General features: G+C 47.8%; 1 protein-coding gene across 10 annotated transcripts in view; it reads left to right on the top strand.

Annotated features, from left to right (window-relative positions):
* The window catches only part of CRACR2A (calcium release activated channel regulator 2A), a 136,406-nt gene that overhangs the window by 71,599 nt on the left and 39,976 nt on the right, over positions 1-24,831 (top strand). For all 10 annotated transcript variants that reach the window (XR_007153947.1, XR_007153948.1, XM_047866688.1 and 7 more), the window contains 4 exons: positions 2,163-2,309; positions 16,477-16,567; positions 20,140-20,235; positions 22,424-22,611. Coding sequence is in view for 8 of the 10 variants with exons in the window: in XM_047866688.1 (XP_047722644.1) it covers positions 2,163-2,309; positions 16,477-16,567; positions 20,140-20,235; positions 22,424-22,611 (522 nt within the window). In the remaining 2 variants the exon portion in view is untranslated. The remainder of the gene's footprint in view (positions 1-2,162; positions 2,310-16,476; positions 16,568-20,139; positions 20,236-22,423; positions 22,612-24,831) is intronic.

Below are 24,831 nucleotides of genomic sequence, written 5' to 3'. Positions count from 1 at the left end.
CGTGGGTGTGCAGGTGGGTGGGAAGTGCATGAGACAGAGACCAGACTCAGATCCTCTAGGGGTAAGAGGCACAGCGACCACTGCCAGTGACCCTGTGAAGCCTCTTCTTGGTGGGGGGGGTGGGGGGAGGGTGGTGTGGGTGAGCCGAGGAACCGTCATGAAAGAGAGGCACTTCTCCATCCACCCATTCCTTCTGGGGAAGCCCCCTTCCTGGCCAGGCTCTAAAACCAGTCTACCCAATGTTACCCCGAGAGCTCGTGTCAGAGGCCAATGCAGAACTGAGCCAGCATGAGGCATCCTGGGAAGGCTCAAGGGAGGGTTTCCACAGTGGTCACAGACATTGATATGTAGAAGACGGTGGCCAGCACCTTCCATCCCCGTGGAAGCTAAACAAAAGGCAGAAGGCTCGTGTTGCTGCATGAGGGGGGTGTCAAGACCACGGGGCCCCAGATGAGGAAACAGAGGAAGCTGTGAAGACTTCAGAGGTCTTCCAAGATTTCACGCTCCAGAATAGCTTGTGTGTTGTTCTGGAAGCAGGCAGATGGGTCAGCTGACCTCCCAGGGTCTCTTCTAGCCCTGCACCCCTAGCCCCTTCCACCAGGAGCAGAAGCAGTAGGCTGGACGTCTGGACTCCCAGCTTTTCGCAGTTGTCCAGTTGGCTGAGTGATTTGGCAGTTTAAGGGCCTTGGCTTATTTTTCATCAAGAATTGACAGATTTGTCCCCTCTCCAGAAATCTGGAAGGGAGTGATGTGGCCATGAGTAAGTGGTTCGAAGAGCTTTGGAAGAGGGTCGTGTGGGTCTGCAAATCTTACTGGAGGCTCTAGCCGATTGGCTGTCCCATATCTGTGCCCCAGGCACATGGCTAACATGCACTGTCAAATGTCACTTGTTTTTTAAACATTAAAAAAATTTAATGTTTATTTATTTTTGAGAGAGAGAGTGTGAGCAGGGGAGGGGCAGAGAGAGAGGGAGACAGAATCCATAGCCGGCTCCAGGCTCTAAGCTGTCAGCACAGAGCCTGACGCGGGGCTTGAACCCATGAGCCACGAGATCATGACCTGAGCCAAAGTCAGATTCTTCACTAACTGAGCCACCCAGGCACCCTTCAAATGTCACTTCTCAGGCAAGCTTCTCAAATATAGCACTTGTTACACAAGAACAAAGGATCTTATTCTTTATCCTGAGGGTTCCTGGTTGTAGCTCCCCTCAGATCATGGTGGTTTTAGAATTTCATGGGTTACAGGTTGGACCGCTGTTCTGGCTCAGTTTGATGGTCGGCTGTTTCTCCAGAGAGGGAGAGCATGGTCCGCGGGGTGCGCCACTGCCTCCGTCCTCCCGTCACTGATCAGTGTGGCCCTGTGAGTCTCTCCTGCTCTCCAGTGCACACCTGCCCTGTGTGCCTCTTAGCCAGGGGCAGTGGGGGTAGCAGTGGCTCTGGACGTGTCACTCTGTGTCTTTGTCTCTCTGCCTGTCCGTGTCCCTGCCAACTTTCTACTTGTCTTACCCTGTGTGCACACACATCCTGCAGATTTGCACCTTCCCTTCCTTTCTCCTGTCACTCATTCCTGGTGCCACCAGGCCCCAGTGGGGTGCTGCATATTCTCCTCCATTCCCCGCAGTGACAATTGCTTTCTGCCATCCATCAGATGGCATGTCTTTACCTCTCAGCTGTGAGGACCATCCTTCCTGGGGCGACAGGCTCTCTCCTTTAGCTCCATGGCGTTTGTCCTCACATGCACCAGGCTCCTGTCCTCTCTCTTCTTCCTGACATTCTGAGATGCTCCCAGCACGTGGCCTTGCACAGTCAGCACCACCAGCCCCTGGGGAAACCAGAGTGTGGAAGCAGTGGAGGGTGCAGTTAAGGAGGCGAGGACAGAAGCCAGACAGCCTGAGTTTGACTCTTGACCCTGTCATTCAGCAGCTGAGTGATCTGAGACAGCTCACCTCACCCTCTTCCGGGGGTAGTAGAGCACCAGCCTGGTAGGTTACTGTGAGGGTCAAATAGGCCGATGTACATAGAGTACCTAGCATACAGGAGGCACTCAATACATGCTAGCCACTCCTGTCATGATCATGACAATGGTGTTCTGGCTGTCACTTTCACATCTGGGAAGCTCAGTGTTTGCATGCTCTGACATCAGTGTCCCCCTTTCTGTCACAGTGAAAGTGATATCAAGCAAGTCTGGCTGCAGCTGAAGAAGGACGAGCCTCACTTACTGTCCAACTTCGAGGACTTCCTGACCAGGACCTTCTCTCAGCTCCAGGAAGCTCATGAAGAGAAGAATGAACTGGAGTGCGCCCTGAAAAAGTGAGTACCCAGTCTCAGCCATTCTCTGTTCCTATGTGTGGCAAACAGAAGCAGAAGGTGTGCTTTCTCATATTCCATGAAGCCTCCTTGTCACTGTCTGCCAGAGTGGGGCCCGGGCCCTATGGCGGCCGTGATATATAGATACTGTCAAGCCCTTGCTCACTTTTATCAGGCCCTCAACATATGCTAGGCACTATTCTAAATATGCACACCACCTCATTTGGACCATTCACTATATTTTTTTCAAGTGCATTTATTTATTTTGAGAGAGAGAGAGCATAAGTGACTGGGGGAGGGGTGGAGACTGAGAGAGCAGGGGAGGGGCAGAGAGACAGGGAGAGAGAGAATTCTAAGCAGGCTCCTTGCTGTCAGCACAGAGCCCCACGCAGGGCTCGATCCCACAAACTGTGACATCATGGCCTGAGCCGAAATCGAGTCAGATGCTTAACTGACTGAGCCACCCAGATGCCCCCTGGACTATTCACTGTTACTCACACTTTATAGATATGGAAATAGAGGTACTGAAAGGTGAATGACATGCCCCAGGACATACAGCTTGTAAGTGGCAGGGCCAGCATTCAGGGTGAGATAGCCTGGCCCCTGAGACTACACAGGGAGGGTTCCACAGCCCGGCTCTCAGCTCTCCCCGCCCGCGCCCCCCCCCCCCCCCCTCGCCACCCCGGCTCTAGACCTGCCCTTGGTCCCACTGAGTACCATCCTGACCACTGTCGGGAGCATCACACCCTCACATCTCTCCTGCCATCTCCTGGCCACCAGGGCCTCTGCAGTAACTAGTGGTTTCTAGTGCTCTCCCTTTGCTTGGAGAAAGTATCCCAGCATGAACCTGAAGCCAACCTGAGTCAGCCTTGTGCCACAGCCGTGGGGCCACATAAATGCTCGTCCACCTGTGAGAATGGTGTGCCATTGGGGTACCACACTTGTCCCTACTCATCAAGTGTACGTTACAGCAGTGAGCTCACATTTTGTGAAGCCTGGTGTAACCAAGAATGGTTCCTATTCCTGAAGGTGTGGCCGAAGTACCGGCTGGGTTTGGGTAGCACTGAAGTGGTCCTCCGGGTGACTGCACATGCTCTTGTCCCTGCCCAAAAATCGCTCCTATGGCATGGGCAGCCTCAACAGTCCTAATGCAGACCACAGGCCCCTCCTTGCGAAGCTCCTGGTGCCCAGCACCACGCCCTGGGGGCGGGGCTTCAGAGTCTATACTGACATGGCCCTGGGGAAAGCACGCAAGCCCCTGATTTAGAAAGAGACCACCACATGTCTGTGTCTTACTGTGTAGATCAGTTGTCCACACATTGCCCTGAACTCCTTCGCATCTTGTGTCACCCCCAGATCAACTCTAAAAATTACTTGTTGGGGTCCACCGGGTATACACAGGTCTGGAAAAAAGGACCTTTAAGAGCCTGAGTTATGAAAAAATTGTGGCCAAATAATACTGGGGAAAGCACAGTTTGGCTGGAGGAGTGTTATGAATATTCTGGGCAGAGGCCCCAAGGCTCAGAGAAAAGAAGGATTGAGAGTATACCTCTATATAGTTTTTAGCTGATTAAGTTGTGACTCAGGCAGATCTGAGTTTGCATCTTGGCTTTGCTCCTTAATAGCTGTGTGACTCAGGCTAAGTTACTTAACCTCTCTGAGTTTCAGCTTCCTTATGTGTAAGATAGGGATGATAATAAAATACTGGCACATAATAAGTATTCAAAGGATGTTAAAATAATAATACTTACCATTTTAAATAAGTATGTTTGTCAGTATTAGAGGATTTGCCTGGTTAAAGTGAAGAGTTTGAGCCTGGATATGACCAGTGGTGAGGTTTAAAGATCCCTTTACCCTTCCAGACAACATGGTATACAGTCAGTAGCATTGGCATCACCTAGAACTTTCTTTGGGATGCAGAACCTCAGGTCTCACCCCAACCCTACTGATTCTGCATTGTAACAAGATACCCAGATGCTTTGTGTGTGGGTCTGAGAAGTGGGGAGCTGGGAATCAGGAGCTCTGGATTGAAGTTATGTGTGGCTCTCCAACCAGCTAGCTCTGTGACCTTGCTCAAATCTTTTGGTCTCTCTGAGCTATGGTTTTCTCACCAGTAAAATAAGGGGCTGTTTTAGTTTCTGACTCTCCCTGCAACCCCACTTTCCTCTGACCCCAGCGTTGCTCACCCTGAGGAGCCACAGAAAAAGTCAGGTGGTGCCTCCCAGAGAAGAGGGTGCTCTTTTCTCTAAGGAAGGTGAGAGGAGTCACAGCCTGAATGGGCAGGCAGCGACCCAGCTCATGGCCTGGAATCTTCACTGTAGGATGCTTCTCTGCTGGCCTGCACTCCCACAGGGAAAGGCCAGCGCTCTTGACTTGTTTTAGAGCTGGTTAGCCCTCACATTCATCTTAAAGTGACCTCATTTAGTGCTTTTGCCCTCATTTAATGACTATTAAAGAGTTCTTGAGATGAAAGCCAAGGTCACTCTTGGCTGCATGTGCAAAACTAGCTCAGCCAAAGGTTCCAGTGGATTATCCCTGCCAGGTGCATCTGCCCTGGGTCAGCCGATGGAAGCCCCCTCCTGGCTGGAGAGCTGTGGTAGGATTAGGGGTCCCCAGAGCTCCCTAGCCCACCTCAGGGGTGTTTTCTGGGTGCAGAACCAGAGACCGCAGGCTGTAATGAGCAGAGCACTAAAATCGCTCAGGAGAAACCCAAGCTCTTGCCCAGGCACTGCCACTGACCAGCCGTGTGACCTTGGGCAGCTTGCTTTATCTCTCTGTGTGTCGGTGTCCTCCCTGGTGACCTGAGAAAATAGTTGTGGTGTTTTTCACAATTTTGTGATTGTGAGTCACCAGAAGAAATGCATTTGACTTTGCAATTCACATACACTTCTGTGTGTGGGTAACTGAACATTTCCTGAAATGGAGCTCATGCTTCCTGCATGTGATGTACTCTGATATTCTCTATTAGAGCCTCTTTTATTCTCTTGTCTTCTGTTAAAGAAACCAGAAAGGTTGATCACATCAGGGCTTCTGGGTTGTGACTGAAGCAGCTGATCTACAGGGGCTCTTGCAGCTCAGCTGTCAAACAAGTAAACAGGAAATCCCGATAACGTATAGACTATTTAAATGGGAGGCTTGACGAACAGCCCAGGGTGAGGTTAAGTGATTCTGAGACATCATCGAGGAGATGAATTTGGAGGTTTGGGGATGTGTGCGGGAGGGGCATGTCCAGGCATCAGTGAGGGGGGAGAATGGAAGCTCTCGGAATGACCCGATTCAGGCTGGAGTCGGGGGGATCCTGAGGATGGTCTGAACCCCTCCCAGTCTCCTCCACAGCTGGTTTTTCAGTGTGGGGTATAACATGTTGACTCCACAAGGCCAACGAATGCCTGTCCCAGACATGGCTCAAGTCATTGCCACTGTGTGTCCCCCCCCCCCCCCAGGCTAGGCACCCAGGACACAGGGTGTCCTCGTAGCTCGCCTTAACAAGCACTTACTCTGTGCCAGGCTCTGAGTTAGGCAAATAGAACACAGAGTCCTCATCTTGAGGAGTTTATGATTGCACTGATAAGGTCGAGCTCATGCTCATAAAAATTCTGCAACAAAGCCAACCAGAGAATTCGTACTGTTGAAATGCTAGACAGCGCTGACATAGGCAGCAGAGGCTTTTGCTTCCTCCTCCTTTTCCAAACCACACACCTTGTTTATCCCTCCTGTGGAGCCCAGAGAACATGGGACTGACTGGTGGGGGCGGGGGGAGGGTCCTGTCCCAGCTCCCCAGGCTGAGTCATGTCCTTCAGGGATTCAGTTCTGCTGCAGTGAGTGAACCAGGTCTGCTCTGGCTTCTGGGAGGGAGGGCTGTGCAGCTGGCCTGAGAGCCTAGGGAAAGCTCCTGAGAGCTGGTGTCAGGAGACCAGGGGCCCTCCTTACCTCACTGCCCTGGATTGTTTTTACAATCTGTATATTGGGAATAGGGGAAAAAGGCAAGTCTGGGAGCACTGAGTCTCTCACCCCTTGTCCCTTGGAGTGGAGCTTGACTCAGATCTTTGATACAATGTTCGACTCTGTTGCGTGTTCACTGGGAAGAAGCCACGGCCCATGGGGCAAGGTGGGGACATGGTCAAATGCACAAACCTGGGGCCAAAGCCCAGTTCTCCTGTTGAACTTCAGAACCTACAGGAGCCTCCACATTTCTCTTAGGAAGTGGAGGCCAGACAAATGGAGCCACGCTCCTTGGTCCACTGCGCAGAAGTTCAGAGAACTTCACATTTAGCGTGATTAATATGGCTTAGGCTTCAGAAGAACTTCTGACTATCAGAATTATGAAGTGCTTTGCCATGGAAAGCATCTTCCCAATCACCTTTTCCTGGGGGGGGGGGGGGGGAAGCTTCAGCTTTCCAGGGGATGGAGAGCGATACTGTCTAGAGGCAGCAATAGATTCAGACCTTTTGCCAGAATCACTAGTGGATGTTAAGGCCCCACCCCAGGAAAGTCTGATTTATTTGGGCTGGATTGGGGGCTCGAAGTCTGCATTTAAAAAGTATCCTTAGGAATTCTGACTTTTGACCAGGGTTGGAATCTGCTGGATGCATGGACTTGATTGGCCCCTTACCAGGATCTAATCCTGAGGCTGAGGGTAAGGATGAATTAGGTGGTGTCTGGAGAGTGCTTTGAACCTTGGAAGAAAAGTGCTTTCTAGATCAAAGGCAGGTCGTGGCTGTGCTCTGCTTACTCAGTCGTCTGCAGCTCAGTAGCCTGGAAGGCCACCCAGCTGCCTATTTCACATCACTGGTGGACCACACTTGGCTTTGACAAACTTATCAGCACCCACCAGGGCCACATTGGAATCAGTTCCTCATCTGTACAGTCTTTCTCATCCAACTGAGTCAGGCCCCATGCAGCTTCTTGAGGGCATGGGGGCCCTTAAGTTGCATCCCTTGCCCAGCCATTCTCTAGGCACTTTCTGTCCAGAGTGATTTCCCTGGGTTCTGGGACAGTGTTCAGACCAGGAGGGAATGTGTCTCATAGCCTGACAGTCTCAGCTATGATACCTGCTGCTCTGACATAAGCCTGAGAACTGGGATTCTATGATATGAAGCTTCAGGGACATGAGAGTCTCTGGGGGAAGAGGGGGTCATTGTTTCCTTGGCCTTGCCTCCAGCTATGGCAGCAAATACTGCAGCATATATATGGCGGGTGGCCCTTACATTCCATCTGTGAAGGACTTTATCTGCATGGTTCTCCAATGTTAGCTTGCTTCGGAATTACAAGAGGATCTTGGTTAAATATAGATTCTTAGGTCTCTCCCCCAGAGAGTTTAGATCAGTATGTCTTGGGGAGGGAGCCCAAGAATGTTCATCTTAGCATACATCCCAGTGGTTCTGATGCACACAGGCTACACACCACATTTAAAATTTTTTTTTTAGTGTTTATTTTATTTTTGAGAGAGAGAGAGAGAGAGAGCACGTTTGCAAGCAAGGGAGGGGCAGAGAGAGAGGGAGACATAGAATCTGAAACAGGCTTCAGGCTCTGAGCTCTCAGCACAGAGCCCGACATGGGGCTTGAACCCACGAACCGTGAGATCATGACCTAAGCCTGAGTTAGACACTTAACCGACTGAGCCACTCAAATGCCCCAGCACTTTGAAAAAATGCTGCTCTAGCTTCTACATTTTTCCAAAATGTATCAGTCTGCAAAAAGCACGATCCAGGGTGCCCTTCCAGTCTGGGATTTTAGTCTCTTTCTTAAGGTGAAGATAAGTTTTTGGTGAGGGCTCTAGGTAATGATGCTATGGCTTAGTCAGGCACATGTTTTTTATTGGTATATTATTATCTGAGGCAGAAGCACATTTTTATCTGAGAGCAGATTGAAAGGTGAGGACTGTTTGTGCTCTGTGTACACCCTGGGCATGATTTGTAAACCTGACTAATCAAGAATGGGTTGCTTTATAGGATGGGATAAAGCAGCAAAGTTGGTTTATACAAGGCAGGAGAATCTAATTAGGGAGAAACCATCCATCTTGAAAATCCAATTGGCGATTATAGAGCCTGCAGAATTTTGTACAAATTCTGATGTTTATCCCTCATTCAGCTCCACTCCAGTCGTGTGTGTGTGTGTGTGTGTGTGCGTGCATGTGCGTGACAGAGACAAACAGACACAGAGACAGACACAGAGACAGAGAGAGGGAGGCAGTTAGAGAGACTCTGAAGATTTTTCTAGTAAGAATTCTCTTTGCTCTCTGGAGACTGCAGCTGCCTGAAGCAGGTGGCAGGGGGCAGCGGTGAGCCTGAATCCCTCATGTACCTTTCTCATCCCAGCCACTAAGTAGGCTGAGCCTGAACGTGCTTCCATTTTCTTCTCTGGCAAATAGCAGACTCCTTGAGAATTTTCCAGCCCAGGATCTTCATTCTGTGCTCAGTACACATGGGGGAGATGGGTGGGAGACATGGGAAAAAGGGTCAGGCCCTTCTGGTGATCTTGGCCTTCTCCAGCCCTGGTGGGGCACCTACTCTGGTTCACACACACTCTACAATCGAAAGACTCCAGATGGGATTTGGATTGTTGATGATCCTGAGCACAAATGTATGGAGTTACCAGTGTAGACACTCAGGATGCTTGGGAAGACACTGTGGTGTCATGGATGGAACAGGAGACTGGGACTCAAGGCCTGGCTTCTCCCCTGTACTCAGACCTGGACTATCCAGATGCCCACAGACGGGTTACTTCCTTGCTTTGACCCTCATTTTCTTCATGTTAAGCTCAGTCTATGATGAGGAGGGGGATTCTTCCTCTCTTCACATCTGCCTTTCACCAGATTGTGCAAACTAAGAGACATACTGATCAGACCACTGCCCGCCCACATGGAGACACGTGAAATCAGAATGGTTAGTCTCCAAGGCCAGAGACATTTCTAAGTTCTGCCTTGAGTTCAAGCTTCTGAAATTTATTGAAAGTGTAGAAAAATGCCATTTGTCCAAGGTCAAGACTACACCATTTAGGGAAAGAAGAAGCTACCTTTTTCCTGAAATGATTTCAGCACCTCCTGCCTAGAATCTAGAAGGTTAACCAGATGACTTTCTGAGACCCTCTGAAATCTGAAGGGATCCTGTTCCTAAGTGCAGGCAAAAAGGAACGAGGGAACGGGAAAGAGATATTTTGACCAGCAGTATTCTATAGTAGGAAGGCCTTGGCCCGTGTGTCATTAGCTGGAACCCCAGTGGTACTCAGTATTAATGCTTTCCTCCAGTGTGGTACCTTAACTCTCAGTGTGCAAATCACTTTGTGAAGGTTAATTAATTTTCACAGTCCCTGTGGGAACCTGGCAGGGTAAGTTAATTGCTAACTACATCTCGCCTTCCAATTCCCTGCAAATAATCTGTAAAGGTTTCTCTGAACCTAAGCCTTGTACTTACATGAGAATCACTATAATCCCCACCCCTACTTCCTTCCCCCACATCCCACCCTAAATCTTCAATATCACACACATGTGTATATCCACACACACGCTTAAGGGCCTCCTTTAGACAAGGGGCATTTTCTACAGTTAGACACCCTGGGTGGCATTCTGCCCACTATGCTGGACCTGGGCTTTTCATCCTGGCTTTCACTAGGACTCGTTCTTTCATAGCTATCATGCCCTATGGTATCCTCAGTATATAATTGTTGCTTCTTCCCTTCACAGTTGAAAATCTCCCTTTTCTGGACTCAGCCGCTCTTAACTTGTTCCCAGAGAACTCTGTCATCCTCCACACTACTAGAGTAAGGGACTTTGTCCACTTCCTTCCAGGAAGGGCTCTCTGGTCACAGAGTTATTATCAGCCAGAGCCCAGGAAGGCATAGCAGGGTGGGGTCTACTCCACAGTATATGGCTTCTTCTTCCATTCCTTTCCTCTATGCCACGTTAGCGTCGGGCTTGGTGTTCTTAGATGCTAAAGTCCTGGTGTACAGAGCCCATTCCATAAGTCTAAATTATTTTACCTAGAGTGTTACTTTACAAAGAGCTTAACGAGTACTTAATGTTGATGTCTCCCTCCTTCCATGCTTTGTCTTCTCTCCTGAGCCACCCCAGGTCTTGTCCTTCCCCAAGTCTTCTGTTCCCTGATGTTGCCCTATTCTCTCACACCCCTGTTGCTGCATCATTCCCCTTCAGTCTCTATTGCCCCTTGGCTGAAATTTGAAGGAATTAGAAAGCAGCAGCTCTCAAAAGGGTGTCAAAAACCCCTGGAGAATCAGAGAACTCATTTACTTAGAATGTATTAAATGCATACTATCTGCTCCCTATTGTGCTAAATAATTCCACATGCATTATCTTATTTAAACCTCACAACTTCTCTATAAAGTAGGTATTAACCATCTGATTTTCCAGATACAGAAAACCTCAGGCCCACTGAGGATATGTGACTTATCCAAGGCCAGAAAGCTTGTAGATATCAAAATCAGGATTTGAACCACAGCCTTTTTACTCTGGGTCTAATGAATGCTGAGACAACCATAGCTGTCAGCAGGGGGATTATAACTTAGACTACACTGGAATATGCTAGAGGCACTATCCAGCCATTATACAGAAAGAGCAAGAAAGAGAGAATAAATATTGGTGCTGATGACTCCTTTGCTGCCTTCTTCCTACATTTGTTTCTCTGTCTCACTGAGACTTCATGTCTCTTTCTCTTCCTTTCCTTTCATCTCCCTATTCTCTGTCCCTCCTCCCCCTATAGCTCAAAATGACTAGGCACAGATAGCAGACAGGCGATAATTAAATAAACACTGGGTTGTTGGGGAGTGTTTTAAGGATGACTAATAGAAGATAAACTGGATATTTATGCCCACAAGTTATTAATAGCTCAGAGAGCTCTATTCCAGATTGCTGCCCTTGTCTCTTTCAATATTTTTACCAATGGCAAAAACAAAGAGAGATAAGGACAAATATTTTGTAGTAATAAAAAAAGTTCCATCCACAAAGAAGATACAACAGATACAAACTTTTATGCATCAAACAACATAGCAACAAAATAGATAAGGCAAAAACTTTTAGAAAAACAGAAAATTTGATAAAAACAGACTTTAGAGGATTTTAACAAACTTATCTAGGATTTGATACATTAGGCAAAAAGTACAATATATATGTAAAATATTTAAAACTGTCAACCAGCAAGCTTAATTTAAGAGATAAATGTAGAGCTGTGTACCTCACAGTAGAATACACGTTCTCCTCATGGAAGTTATGCAAACATTGATCATGTTTTTGGCTACAAAGCAAAGGTTAATAGGTTCCAAAAAGTAGATACCTTACTAGTATATTATTTTTACTATAATACAATTATTTTACTATAATACTATAATACTATAATATAAAAACAGCAGTTTTTATATTAGAAACACTCTTCCGAATAACTCTCAGATGAATTAAATTGTTAAAACCAACATATTATTTAGCTTACATTATGACTGAAATTTTTAAATACCAACAAAGCTTGGAAGGTCATTGAGTACACTAGATGACCAGTTGGGATCTATTAAGATAATGTCAGCCTGGAAAGATGGACTGAATCTAACAGAATTACATCCGAGCTTTTGTTCTGGTGTCCAAAAAGCCAGTGACAGAAACACAAGGTGGAAAAGATATGATTCAGTAGCACCATCTTTAAAAGAAAAACAATCACACAAACTTAAGATTTAGAGGTTTTAGTTGACGAATGGGTTCAGCATTCATCAACTGTGATGTGGCTGCCAAGAAAAGTTAATGTGTTCTCAGGCTGCATGAATAGATATGCAGTGTCGAGAACAAGAGAGGTATAGTCCAGCTCTAAACTCTGCTAATCAGACTTGATACACTGGGCATTCAGTCTGGGACTCCATGGCTTGAGGAAGCTAAATCAGGGCACATTCAGAGAAAAGTAAAGAGAAAGGTGAAGGGACTTAGAAAAAAGAAAAAGAAAGTCCATGTGAGACGTGGTTGGAGAAAGTGGAGAGGCATGGCATGAACCCAAGCAACCCCTTGAAGTCTTAATGCTGTTTTCAAATATATAAAGGGTTTTTATGCAGAGGAGAGATAAGGTCATAGAAAGATATATTTCTGTGAGTCAGAATATTCCAAAGATGAAAGAGCTGTTTAGAGATCCAGCCAAGTTCCCTATTGCTGGAGGTGTTTTAACCTACTTTGGGTAAATACATGGCGGGGACATTGTGGCAAGTATTTTAGCACTGGGAAAATAGGTGATTGGATCAGATGAAACTTTCAATTCTGAAATTCTTCAGTTCTTCTGGAATCTGGTATTCCTCCAGTATGGTCCTTCCATGGGCTACTGAATTAGGTATCCCAAGTCTTAAATTGATTTTATACACATTTTCAGCATTCACATTTTGAGCACAGACCCTGTGGGTGACAAAAATGTCTGTTTTCCTAACCTAGTTGAGACAGCATAAACCCAGGTGAAACAGTTTTTGAGGATTTTATTTATTTTTTTTAATGTTTATTTATTTTGAGAGAGAGAGAGAACATGCATGAGCAGGGGAGGGGCAGAGAGAGAGAAAGAGAGAGAGTCCCAAGCAGGTTCCACACTGTCAGCACAGAGCCTGATGTGGAGCTTAATCCCACGAACCGTGAGATCATGACCTGAGCTGAAGTCAAATGCTTAACCAACTGAGCCACGCAGGCACCCCAGTTTTTCAGGATTTTAAAAGTAAATGTTCATTGAAAGACATTTGATATTCTAAGAGTTCAGAGAAGAGACAGTGAGGATTAGAATAGGTGAGGAAATCCTCATAGAGAAGACTAAAAAGTGTAGGTGTACATCAGGCAATATGAGTGGTTTTAGAAATTGTGGCAATATAGATGTATATAATAAGCAGACGTAATTGGTTGCCTCTTTCCTTTGGTGGAGGAATATGGTGTGCCCGCTGGAACAGCACATGCCACATGTGCAGGCCTTTTTAGAGTGTCTCTCCCTGTTACTGTTCTCACGGCCACTGCAGAGCTCTCCGCAGACGCAGGCTTCGGGCTCAGTGGCTCCTGCTCACACACAGCCTGCGTCTCTAATGGATTGATCTGACAGGCGCTTTTATGGACGAAGCTTTCCGCTCTTCATCTTCCTGATTGCTTCTCACCTTTACCAAACCCAGCAGCACTTTTATCCTTGAAACTAAGACCTTCCTCCCCCTTGGGGAGCAATGGCCCTTGCCCTCCACAGCCATGACAGTAATTACAATAATAAATAATCCCTTATATTTATTTAGGGCTTTGCAGTTCCAAATGCTTTTCATGCCAGCTCTCTTGTTTGTTTGTCATGCCGGTGCTATGAGGCACTCCGGGCGGGTGCTCCTCTGGGGCATAACGAGGTCAGAATGCTCAAGGTCACACTGAGAATATGAACAGGTCTTCTGAGCCCTGAGCTGGTTTAATGCTATGAATGATGTGAACAGCACCATGATGCTCCCTGTTCCTAGGGCTCGTGTGTCTGACCCAGGCTGGTCATGAATCAGTCAGTTCTTGGGGCACCTGGGTGGCTCAGTCTATAAAGCGTCCAACTTCAGGTCAGGTCGAGATCTCACGGTTTGTGAGTTTGAGCCCCGCATCGGGCTCTCTGCTATCAGCACGGAGCCTACTTTGGATCCTCTGTCTCCCTCTCTTTCTGCCTCTCCCCCATTCTCTTTCTCTGTCTCTCAAAATAAATAAACATTAAAAAAAAAATGAGTCAGTCTTTGTGGGATTCATCTTCTGAAAGCCTTTGGGCCTGGCCCGGGTCCCCTAGGATGCCAGCTGTATTCTAAAGCATTTCCAGAGGGTTGGTTTCACAGATAAGTCTGGTTGAGCTGGACCTAGATGCATTGAGGCCCACCTGGAACCCCTGGGCTTCTCTGCAGTGGACCCAGCCTTTGTCAACGAGGGCTAGAAGTAGGCACCATTCAGCAGCTGCCTCTGCCTTCCCCCCATTTGTTTTTTAGCAGTCTGCAAAATTACTTACTTCATGACGAGTGAACTGACATGTGGGCATGAAAAACAGTTTATTAATTTAATCAAATAAAACTTAGAGCAAAGTTAACGTAACGCAGTTAATGATAGTGTAGAATTGGTTATTAAGCACAATGGTAAACAGCTTCTATGGATGACTGTAATTAGTATTACTTTATCAGAGAAAATCAGTTTTTAAATTTCTCCCATCTCACTTTATTAGGTCTTCAGTATTTATGTAGTTGGAGTCACTGTCTAAAGTTATCTAGCACCTGAATTTCTTCAAGCATAGGAAGATAATTGCAGGGACCAAGTGAAGACTTTCTTTCTGTCCTTGAACTTTCTGTCCTTGAACTGTTCCTATTCAACAGCCAGTGCCTTTGCTCCTCATTTCCCTCTATATTTCCTTGTATTTATTATGGGTTAGCTCATAACCAGCTCATAACCAAAACATCTGTCATTTACCAAGAAGGGATTTCTTACTGTTAGCCAGCAAGACATTTCCTACACCCAGGATGGTAAACACAGGCTCCAGCTCATGGAAGTCTTGGAGAGCTGTCACCTTTTGTGCTCAGCAAAAGTATGGCCATTGCCATACTCACTCAAAGGATTTCTGGTCTTAGGGGTATGGCCGGGAGAGGGAACCTAGAGGCTTCTGGCCTGATATAAGTGACGTTGGCCGTGGAGACTTACACCAGTTCCTTGTCTGGGTCAGTTTTATGGTTTCTACAGATCTAGAAGGATGTCAGTCAAAATGGCTCCTTTGAGTCATAGTCATGTGGTTTAAAGGTACCCCAGCAGGTAGCAAGTGAGGAAGGGACATCTTTTGGTGCAGCAGGGAAGGCTGGCACTGGATTGGAGTCCCAAGTGGATATAAGGTGGTAGGCGTTGAAATGAAGGTTTCAGAGTAATATATACATTCCCATCCTTAATCTTTTGTTCATAAATCTCCCTAGTACCTCTCAGAATTGAAAACTGGAGCTATTTCCTCAATTATTAAAGTCTCCTTACTTGCGTAAAGGACAGAAAGTGCTTATCACCATTTCAGTTTAAAATGGCAAGTGCCAAAATCTGCAGTATGTGTGTGTTCAAACAGCCTTGGGAGCCAAGACATCAGCCTGCTCCTGAACTTGGATTTCCCTTAACAGGTGAGGAAGAAGAATGGGAGGGACTCAGAGAGAGAGAGAGAGAGCCCTTAGCTGCAGGTCAGGGAAGAGGGGTAACTGTTCAATGCCCTGGAAATGGGAATACATTGAAGTGATAACTTCCATCTCAGTTCAAATGCTAATACCTGATCCTTCCTGTTTGAATTTGGAGGTGGGGGCTGGAGGTGGGGAGGCATTCAAAGAAGGATCTATTTGGGGAGAGAAGGAGGAACAACACCAGAGATGACCTATAGCCATAGCCATATTTGTTCCCATAGCCATATTTGTCTTGGTCTCTATATAGGAGCAGAGTACCCAGGTTTTTCCTTCCTGTCTTGTGGGGCTCTTCAAGTGTAGGGAGAAGATGCTGGCAGGGAGGAGGAGGGATGTCTCATTATCACTGCCCACCTTTAACCAGCCTGCCCCTTCTCATACTGTCTGCCTGGGGCCGTGGGCCTGAGATGGCATGAGCACTGGCCAAGTGTGGCCCCCACTTCCTTTGTAGGGGGCATGGTTTCCATGATTGTCATTGTCATGGAATCTTTTGTCATCTGATGAGAAATGTGGATCACATAGACTTAAGCACACAATTTCAGGAGAACCCTATGACAGTATATTTTAGACAGGGCTGATGGAGCCAGGTAGAGAGAAAGCATCCACAGTGGGAAGGAGATAAACCAGGAGCCCAAATAGGAAAGAAGCCCACACAACACAACTTTATACTGTCTATAGGTGTAGGGACCAGCGGACAATAAGGAGGTGCGTTCAGCAGAGGCCAAGGGGCTTGTTGTTGAAATAAAGCAGAATTAAGGAAGATAGAGCCAAGGAAGCTTCACTGAGGAACGTGTGGGTCATCTGGGACTGATGGCTTCCTCATCTAGGAGGAGGACGAGGTCCTGCTGGGCCTCTATGGTCAGCTAATCCTGAGGAACTGGTCCCACCTGACCTACGCAGTCGTCCCCACAGCCCCAAGCTCCTGTTGGGATTCTGGTGCCCAAGCTCCAGAGGATAAATACTCTGGGGGATAAATGAATTTTGGTGTAGACCTTCGCAGACTCTCTTTCTGCCACCTCTGCAGGAAAATTGCTGCTTATGATGAAGAAATCCAGCATCTCTATGAGGAGATGGAACAACAAATCAAGCATGAGAAGGAGCAGTTTCTCCTGAAAGTAAGAGTCCACACCATGGCTTGGCTCTGAGCACCAGGTGGAAATATCGCCTACTCTGACTACCTCCCCCAGTTTAAGATTGCAGTGCCCCCACCTGTGGCACTGTGGATTCCCTGTCTCTCTGCTGCTTTATTTATATTTTTCAAGACATTTGTCACCTTCAGACATGACATTTAATTTCCTTGTTTATTTTTGTTGATTATGGTCTGTCTCCTCCTACTATCATGTAAGCACTGCAAGAGCAGGGATCTTTAAAAAAAAAAATGTTTATTTATTTATTTGAGAGAGAGAGTGTATGAGCAGGGGAGGGGCAGAGAGAGAGGGAGACAGAGAATCCCAGGCAGGCTTTGCACCGTTACCACAGAGCTCGTCATGGAACTCGAACCCACAAACGTGAGATCATGACCTGAGCTGAAACCAAGAGTCAGATACTTAACTGAGCCACCCAGTCTCCCTGAGAGCAGGGATCTTTATCTTTACTTGTTACTGTATCCACAGCCCCTCAGCCATGCTTGGAACACGGTTGGTACTCAGTAAATACTTATTGAATCAATGAATGAATGAACTAATGACGAAAGGATGAAGGTGCATGTGCTTACCAGTTACAGCAGCTTGGAGACCGGGTCTGATACTGGCTGGTCCCAGACCTGGAAGACAGGCCCACCCAAATGCAGTCCATTCTACTCCATGCCCAGCAGCTCCTCTAGGGGGACCATCATTAGAGCCTATGCTTCCCATCCTTTCCCTTAGACACCTAGAAAACTTAATAACCAAGACAAGTCAAATCCCACCCTTCTCGGACCCCATGGGAGAAAATGTAGAGCTCATATACCTCGTTCCGACTCTGGCATCTAGCCTCCTAGCAGCCTCTAGCCTGCTGTTTGTCTTGGGAGGTCAGAATTGGTGAAATTCTCTCCTCTTCCAAACTAAGCAGGGTCCTTTTGGGAGCATATTTATAAAACAAAGCTACAGGAAACTCTCTCTTACCCATTTTTTCATTATCCACTTGGTGAGTTCTCAACAGAAAAGTCATTGATCTTGAATGGTAGCTTTAGGCTGCCGTTACAACAATCCCATGAACTGGGTGGCTTATAAACAACAGACATTTATTTCTCACAGTCCTGGTGGCTGGACATCCAAAATCAGGGGGCCAGTGTGGTCAGGCTCTGGCGAGAGCCCACTCCCTGGTTCTGGCTGTGGCCCTCTCGCTGCATCCTCACGGGGTGGGGAGGCAAGTGCGTCCATGGGATCATCACCTTGGGGGTTAAGTTTCAACATAGGACTTCTGGGAATATAGCAGAGGGACCACATCTTGCGCTGCCTCTCAGAACAGAACCTGGGCTATTGCCACAACCCTTCCCTCCTCCTTAATGCAGGTTGGTTTGAACCAGTTTTTATTTATATGCTGATTTGGATTATCTACACCGAGGATCTATTTATTATCACAGATACCATTCAAAAGGAGATGAAGTCTGAATGCTTTCCAGAAAAAGCCCATCATATTCTCCAACTAGAGCCCTCTGAAGGCTTGTCTGTATTTCCAGACTCCCCCTGTACCCATTCTTTCTTAGAGCTTTAAAACAGTCTGCCTGTCCCCTGCCCTTCAGCATAGTTGGATGAGTATAAGGCAGACAGAACTCACACACTTGTCACCCAGCATACCCTAAAATAGTTTTCTGAGAACAGTAGCCTTTTTTTTCCTGCAGTAGGAGAGTCACTCCCTTTACCCCAAATGATCTACTGCTGGGCCATGACTACAGGTCAGAGGTCCTAGCTAAAAAAAGAGGTCTGCTTCCAGAAGCAAAAGGTGGGCCAAGGTGTGGGAACTGGGAATGGGAAGAGGTGGGAGGAAAAATTTCAAGGACACATTAGGATCATGTAAGGGTATATGACCACACCACTGTACCCTTCACCCCCCATTCCACTCCCTCCTTCCCCTTCTAGTACCCCAGGCCTTTCAGGCCCAGTGCCTAGGTTTTCCACTTTTGCACAAACACAGAAACTGTTAAAATGTGCTTGGCTTTGCAGACACAGGCTTTTGCCTTGTCACAACGTGAGGACAGTGGTGTGACAGTTTATGACAGCATGAGAAGGGCTGGGCCTTCTGGCTCTACATGTAGCAGTCTGTTTGACCACGAGGGAAATACTTAATGACTGGCACACTCCGGCTCAAGGAAAATAGACGCCCCCCCTCGATGCTCTGTGCTGGCCGGGGCTATAAGGCACTCTGCAGGCCCACCATGGGGATGGCAGCATCCGTGCTGGACTTGTGGAGCTACCCGCCTCCCCAGCACTGTTCATGGGGCACCTACTCTGTGAGTGACAGCCAAGCTGAACGAAGCAGGTTCCCCGGTGAAGGTGTTGACAGCAGGAGCTTCCCGGTCAGATCTTCCCCCTATCGTTGCCTGTGGTTGATGTGAGGGCGATCACAGGCTGTCCCTGAGCTCCATGTACCTACCTGAGAACAGGCTGAGGACCAGGTAGTGTCTACAAAAGATGAGTCCAGGAAATAATTCTGAGCCTTGGAACGGAGGTGTCCAAAGGCCTGTGTCCTGAGAGTGGTTGTGTGCTCCCAACACCCTGGTGCCACCATCACACCCAGCCTCATAGCCCCTCTAGTGTCCAGCATTCCAGGCTGTCCTCCAAGGCAGGTGGAACCCCAGGGGCTCCTGTCATGAGCTCTATGCACATTATAATGGTTTCTTCTCTCCCTGGAAGTTTCACACCTCATTTCTGCCTTCAGGGGAGTGAAGAGCTGTAGGTGGCCTGCATATTTTTGTTTCTGTCCTGTGAACAAAGAAACAATGATAGATGAATGAAGTCAAGTCAGCTAGGTAAGACCAGGGCTGGAGCCCCAGTCTCCTGACGCCCAGATGAGGGCGTCTGTGAGACCAGACCAGGCTCTGTGAGAGTGTCAGGCGTCCAGACAGCCCACACAGTTTTCTCTTTACCCCACCCCAAGCCCTTTCTCACTGCGTCAGCAGCTTCCTGAGTGGGGAAGACCAGTTCTAGGGTGGGAGGGGAGGGGCTGTGGATCACAGAGGCAGAGCTATCACAAGAGCAAGGCTGGGACACCTCAATCATGGTGGGACACGGTGAGGACCTAGACCCTCAAGGGGAAGAAGTAATGCCCTGTGTTTCCCGAGCAAGGGGTAGTGTGAGGGAACAAATGACTGTACCCAACGTGGAACAGAATATCCACATTAGAAGGATACTCCCCCCCCCCCAATTTAGAGATAAAGAGATGGAGGTGTGAGATTCTCTATGTTCAGTACTCCACCACTAACCAACACTGTCTCTCTCTGGGGGAGCGGTGCACAGTCATTGGTCATGGTCACACATGGTGGGAGTTGGGGAGTTGGCATGACCCCTTATGAGCACTTGCTCTGTCTCCGTCCCAGTGGGCCTCCCTGACCAGCCAGGCAGGGCATCGAAGCCCTGGAATGTTGTGGGAAGGGCCCTACAATCCAAAAGGATGGGGAGGCCCTGCTGTTGAGCAGGTGCAAGGTGGGGGACAAATCTCCATCCCAAGTGCCCTGGGGCCTCACGCGTCCTTCTCTCTGGCCCGGCAGGACATGGAGAGGTTTCAGGCCCGCAGTCAGGAGCTGGAGCAGAAGCTGTTATCCAAGGAGCAGGAGCTGGAGCAGCTCATCCAGAAGCAGCAGCAGGTGCGCCTTTGCCACGGCCTTGGAGCACCTGGTTCCTCTCTCCATCCTCCTCCCCCCTCCCGGCTCTTGCCCACTTTCCCTGCTATTCACTCAAGGATTTGGGTTTGTTTGTTTGTCTGTTTTTAATCAGAGGAGAACCATTTAGCTGTACAAAAGATAGCATTTTGAAACCACAGGTGATCTCAGGATAAAGCCTTTACCTCTCCAGCGCCAGGTGTTTAGTTGGGAAAAGTTGCCAAGAGTTCTCCCTCGAGGCATCTGAAGACATTGTCAACCTAATTACACCCAGGAGCCGCCAGAATGCCAAACATTAATTTGTTTCCTGCATCCTGGTAAGAGGAGAGGGGGGTGCTGAGGTACAAAGGACGGAGTCACTAATGCTTTGTGGGAGGCTGCAGTGATGTCTTCCCACTGGGATGGCCATGGATGCCTCCAGCTGGAAGAGACTCTTCAAAGATCAATTTGCCCATCCCCTGTTTTCCTGTGTGCCCGGAAGAGGTTCCTTAGCCTTTTTTTGTGTGTGTGTGTGGCTATGCCCATCACCCCACAGGATGGATGCAGACACCAGATGTTCCTCTGATGCACTTGAGCCCCCACGAGGCGGTCTGGGCAGTACACTGTGTAGGGTGGTGTCCAGCCACCATGGCTGCCTAATGACCTCAGGAAGATTGATTACCTAGGCAAACTTCACAATCATAGACTCCTCTCCAAGGTGAGGGCTCGTGGGGGAGAGAAGGCCAGAATGTCACTTGGCCTCCCGTTTTGTTTTGTCTGGCTCTGGAAGTAATCCAGCCCTGGACAGACCCAGACACACCGCATCCATTTGTATAGAGAGGGCTATTTTCAGCAACACAGTAAAATATGCTTGAAGCTACCCCATGCTGAGGCTAGAGACTGTCCCTCTCCTGCTGCTCCCTGACCTATGTATGCATTCTGGTTTCTTTCTTTCTTTTTTTAATAAATTCTTTTTTTTTAAGTTTATTTTTGAGAGAGACAGAGACAGTCTGAGCAGGGGAGGGGCAGAGAGAGAGAGAGAGAGAGGGATCGAGAGAATCCCAAGCAGGCTCTGAGCTGTCAGCACAGAGCCCAGTGTGGGGCTCGAACTCATGAAACCATGAGATCATGACCTGAGCTGAAACCAAGAGTCACCCATGCGCCCCTTGGTTTCTTTCTCTTGCAACACGATAATTTCCACTGGAGGAACTGCCAGCTGCCTTCCCATTACCCTTCCACAGCTATCCCTTGCTTCTACTCTTTCTCCCCCTCACTATTATGCATTAAGTTCTTACCAATTAGACTTATCCCTCAAACGAATGATTACCACTCGATTTAATTACTGCATGCTTGCCTGATTACACAGGAGCCTCTTGAGAATCACACAAAATTCCTTGTTGCTGCCTCCTCTTCCCCTCACTGGCCACATTTATAAAACTAAATTTATTATGATATATTTGCCTTGGTTTGATTCCTCCTCTGGTGAGAGGGTTAGAAGCTTTGCAAAGCAGAATCACCAGCCAAGAAATGCTGCAGTTATACAAATGCAGGTTTTTTTAGTTCCTTTTGGGACATGAAAAAAAAAAGGTATGTGTTTGGTCTGACCTGTTTTAGCTGTTTCCTAAGAATTTCCAGGGTTTCTGGCCACCACACAACATTTCTCTAGATTAAAGGAATGGATTTATTTAGCGGAGCAAAGAAAAGGGGATACACAGATTTGCTGTCAGAATTCAAAATTAGGAAGGACAGTTAGCTGCCACTAGCTGCTTCCCAGGTCCATCAGGGCCAAGGGGGACAATTGGCTGAAAGGACAAGAGGGATTTAGGTTGGCTCTCAAGACTATGGATGAGATGCTAATGGCATCATTATTGTCACCGGGATTGGGGACACAGATGGATTGTTGACCTCCCTTTCCCAGCAGTCTTTGTGAATGGTGCTGTTCCCTCTGGACTGTTCAGTAGCCCTGTGGAGACAGGGGAGAGATGAGATGTGCTCTGGCCATTCCTCCCTGCCTCCAAAAGTGCATCTGTGTGACTTAAGGAGCAGGACAAAGCCTGTCGAGTCCCAAGGGCAGCGAGGGCTGGCAGTGAGGGCTCCTGCCCACAGGTGGAGAAAGTGAGGGGAGACTGGGGCGGAGCCAGATGGGATGGGGGTTGTTCACCATTCCCTCCTGCTCCCCCACCTTCCTTTCCAGCTGGAAGGCCAGTGCACCACCCTGCAAAATGATGAGCATGAAACCAAGGCTGAGAACACCAAGCTGAGAGTCACAAACCAGGAGCTGGCCCGGGAGCTGGAGCGGACCTCCCGGGAGCTGCAGGATGCCCGGAAACAGCTGGAGAGCCTCCAGCAAGAGGCCCACCAACTCCACCAGGAGAAGGAGATGTGAGTCTGGCCCTCATGGGTTCCTGTCCCTGCTGTCCAGCCTTACCCCCTGCTGTGAGCATGACATCGTCTCCTCCCTTGGAGACCCTGTCGCCTTGCCTAGAACGTGGGGCTCAAGGGCTCCTTGGTCCCTGAAATCTCTTCTAGGATCCCGAGGCCATCAAGCAGACCAGCACTGTAGCAAGCAGAATCTAGGATTGACAGGAAATCTACAACCCTGTTCTTGGGAAATGTATCATGTGATTCAAAAGATGTGTTATCCACCCAACAAATACAGGGCGGTCACTGAGAAAAGGCTGAGTGTGTGGACAGACCACACGTGACTGTCATAGGTTAGAGACCCAGGACGAGAGTGAAGCAGGTAGGCTTCTGAGATTTAATCTGATGGAGTATATGACAGTACCCTGGAATCTTCACTGCAGTCTGCCTACTCTCTCCTACCAGTGTCCCTCTGTGTGGACACAGTGTGGTGAGCCCCACATCTCTCAGGGCCTGGTTTGCCAGTGACCTGCTCTTGGTGTGTGACCAGTGGACTCAGCCTGCTAGGCAGAAGCACACGTAAGGAAGAATCAAGAGCTGGGTCTGCAGGCTGGGGCTGAGGAGCTGCCAACAGTCGTCTTGGGAGTGTTAGGTTCTGAGAACAAATGCACTCTTTGGCGTGCCCAGGGACAGGAATCCCACTTATTTGTTCACACATTTATATTTGTTTACTTACTCATTTGTCAAAAATTTATTGCAGACGGCTCTGCCCCAGGTACCATGTTGTACATTCAACATATCTCACCTATGTCAACAATTTGACATTGTTTCATATGAACTTTACAGCATCCTGATGTGGCAGGTACTGTTATTATCAACTCTAAGTTATGGACGAGGAAGCTAAGAGTCAGAGGTTTTCAGTAACTCTCTAGCGCAACACTCCGTGCTAGACACATCTTGCTGACTTTACACAGTGAATCATGAACCGGCCAGAAAATATGTACTCAGGAATGGGACTGGCCATCATTCACTCATCACTCATTCATGCATTCGTTCATTCCCTTCATTCATTCTGCAGAAGGTAACGTGTGCCTGGTCCTGTGCCAGGTATTTAAACAGTGTGATTTCAGAGGAAAGGGCAGTATTACTTACCAGTGCCTGAGTGTTACATACGTTAACTGTCCTTGTTCAAAAGGGAAAGCCCTCACTCCGTCTGAATGATGGCAAAATTTGGGTCCGTTGGCCTAAATCAAATTGTTCTGCTGTCTGTCCTGTGTGTGCTGTCCTGTACTGTTTTGGACTGATTTGCCAGGGTGAAAGAGAGGAAATGTGTTTGCATGTGGAGTTTTACCCTAAAAAGACTTCTCTAGTTTTTTTATTTATTGATTTTATTTTTTTTAATGTTTATTTATTTTTGAGAGACAGAGACAGAGAATGAGCAGGGTAGGGGCAGAGAGAGGAGACACAGAATCTGAAGCAGGCTCCAGGCTCTGAGCTGTCAACACAGAGCCCGACGTGGGACTGGAACTCACAAACTATGAGATCATGACCTGAGCCAAAGTCGGATGCTTAATGGACTGAGCCACCCAGGTGACCCGAGATTTCTCCAGTTAAAAAGAAAATGTATTCTGAGCAGCTGACTTAAGACAAACCCCTTCACTCCAATTCTTGGGTGACCAGGGGAGGACAGTGTATTTCATTGTAAATGAGCAAAATCAGTTCCTCCTCATTGAGAGCAGGCCAACAAGGCACAGGCATTTAACTTTACAAACAGAATTAAGGACTCAGGCTCTTAAAATTGAATCAAGTTTTAAAACAACAAACATCTGAAGGCACCAGCATTAGAACAGCAAATGGAAATAAGCACCCAGTGCCAGGGTATCAAATCACAGCATGAGGATTAAAATCTTTCTGAAGTCTTATCTTAATTAACCAAGCCAGAGACAATCTCTGGAGGCTGGGAACTGAAAAAGAGGGTCAGGAGGAAGAGATAAATGATTTCAAGAACTTCATGACTTGTTTTCAAAAAGCGCACAATGCCTTATGCAGCTGGAAAGCATGCTGGAGCCCAGGAGAGTGTGTCCTGTCTGGGGAGGTCAGGAGAGAGGGCAGTGAGAGCCTTAGCTGGTTCCCTGTAGAACAGAGTCCTAGATCTGCGGTACTGATAGCAGGTGAGTGCTCTAATCCACCTCTTCATTTTATAAATGAAGAACTTGAGGCTCAGAGAGATGCAGTGACACA

Source organism: Prionailurus viverrinus, chromosome B4, assembly GCF_022837055.1.
Source record: "Prionailurus viverrinus isolate Anna chromosome B4, UM_Priviv_1.0, whole genome shotgun sequence".
NCBI classification, from domain to species: Eukaryota; Metazoa; Chordata; class Mammalia; order Carnivora; family Felidae; genus Prionailurus; species Prionailurus viverrinus.
The sequence above is the reverse complement of the archived record's forward strand: the minus strand, read 5'-3'. Positions and strand labels throughout refer to the sequence as shown.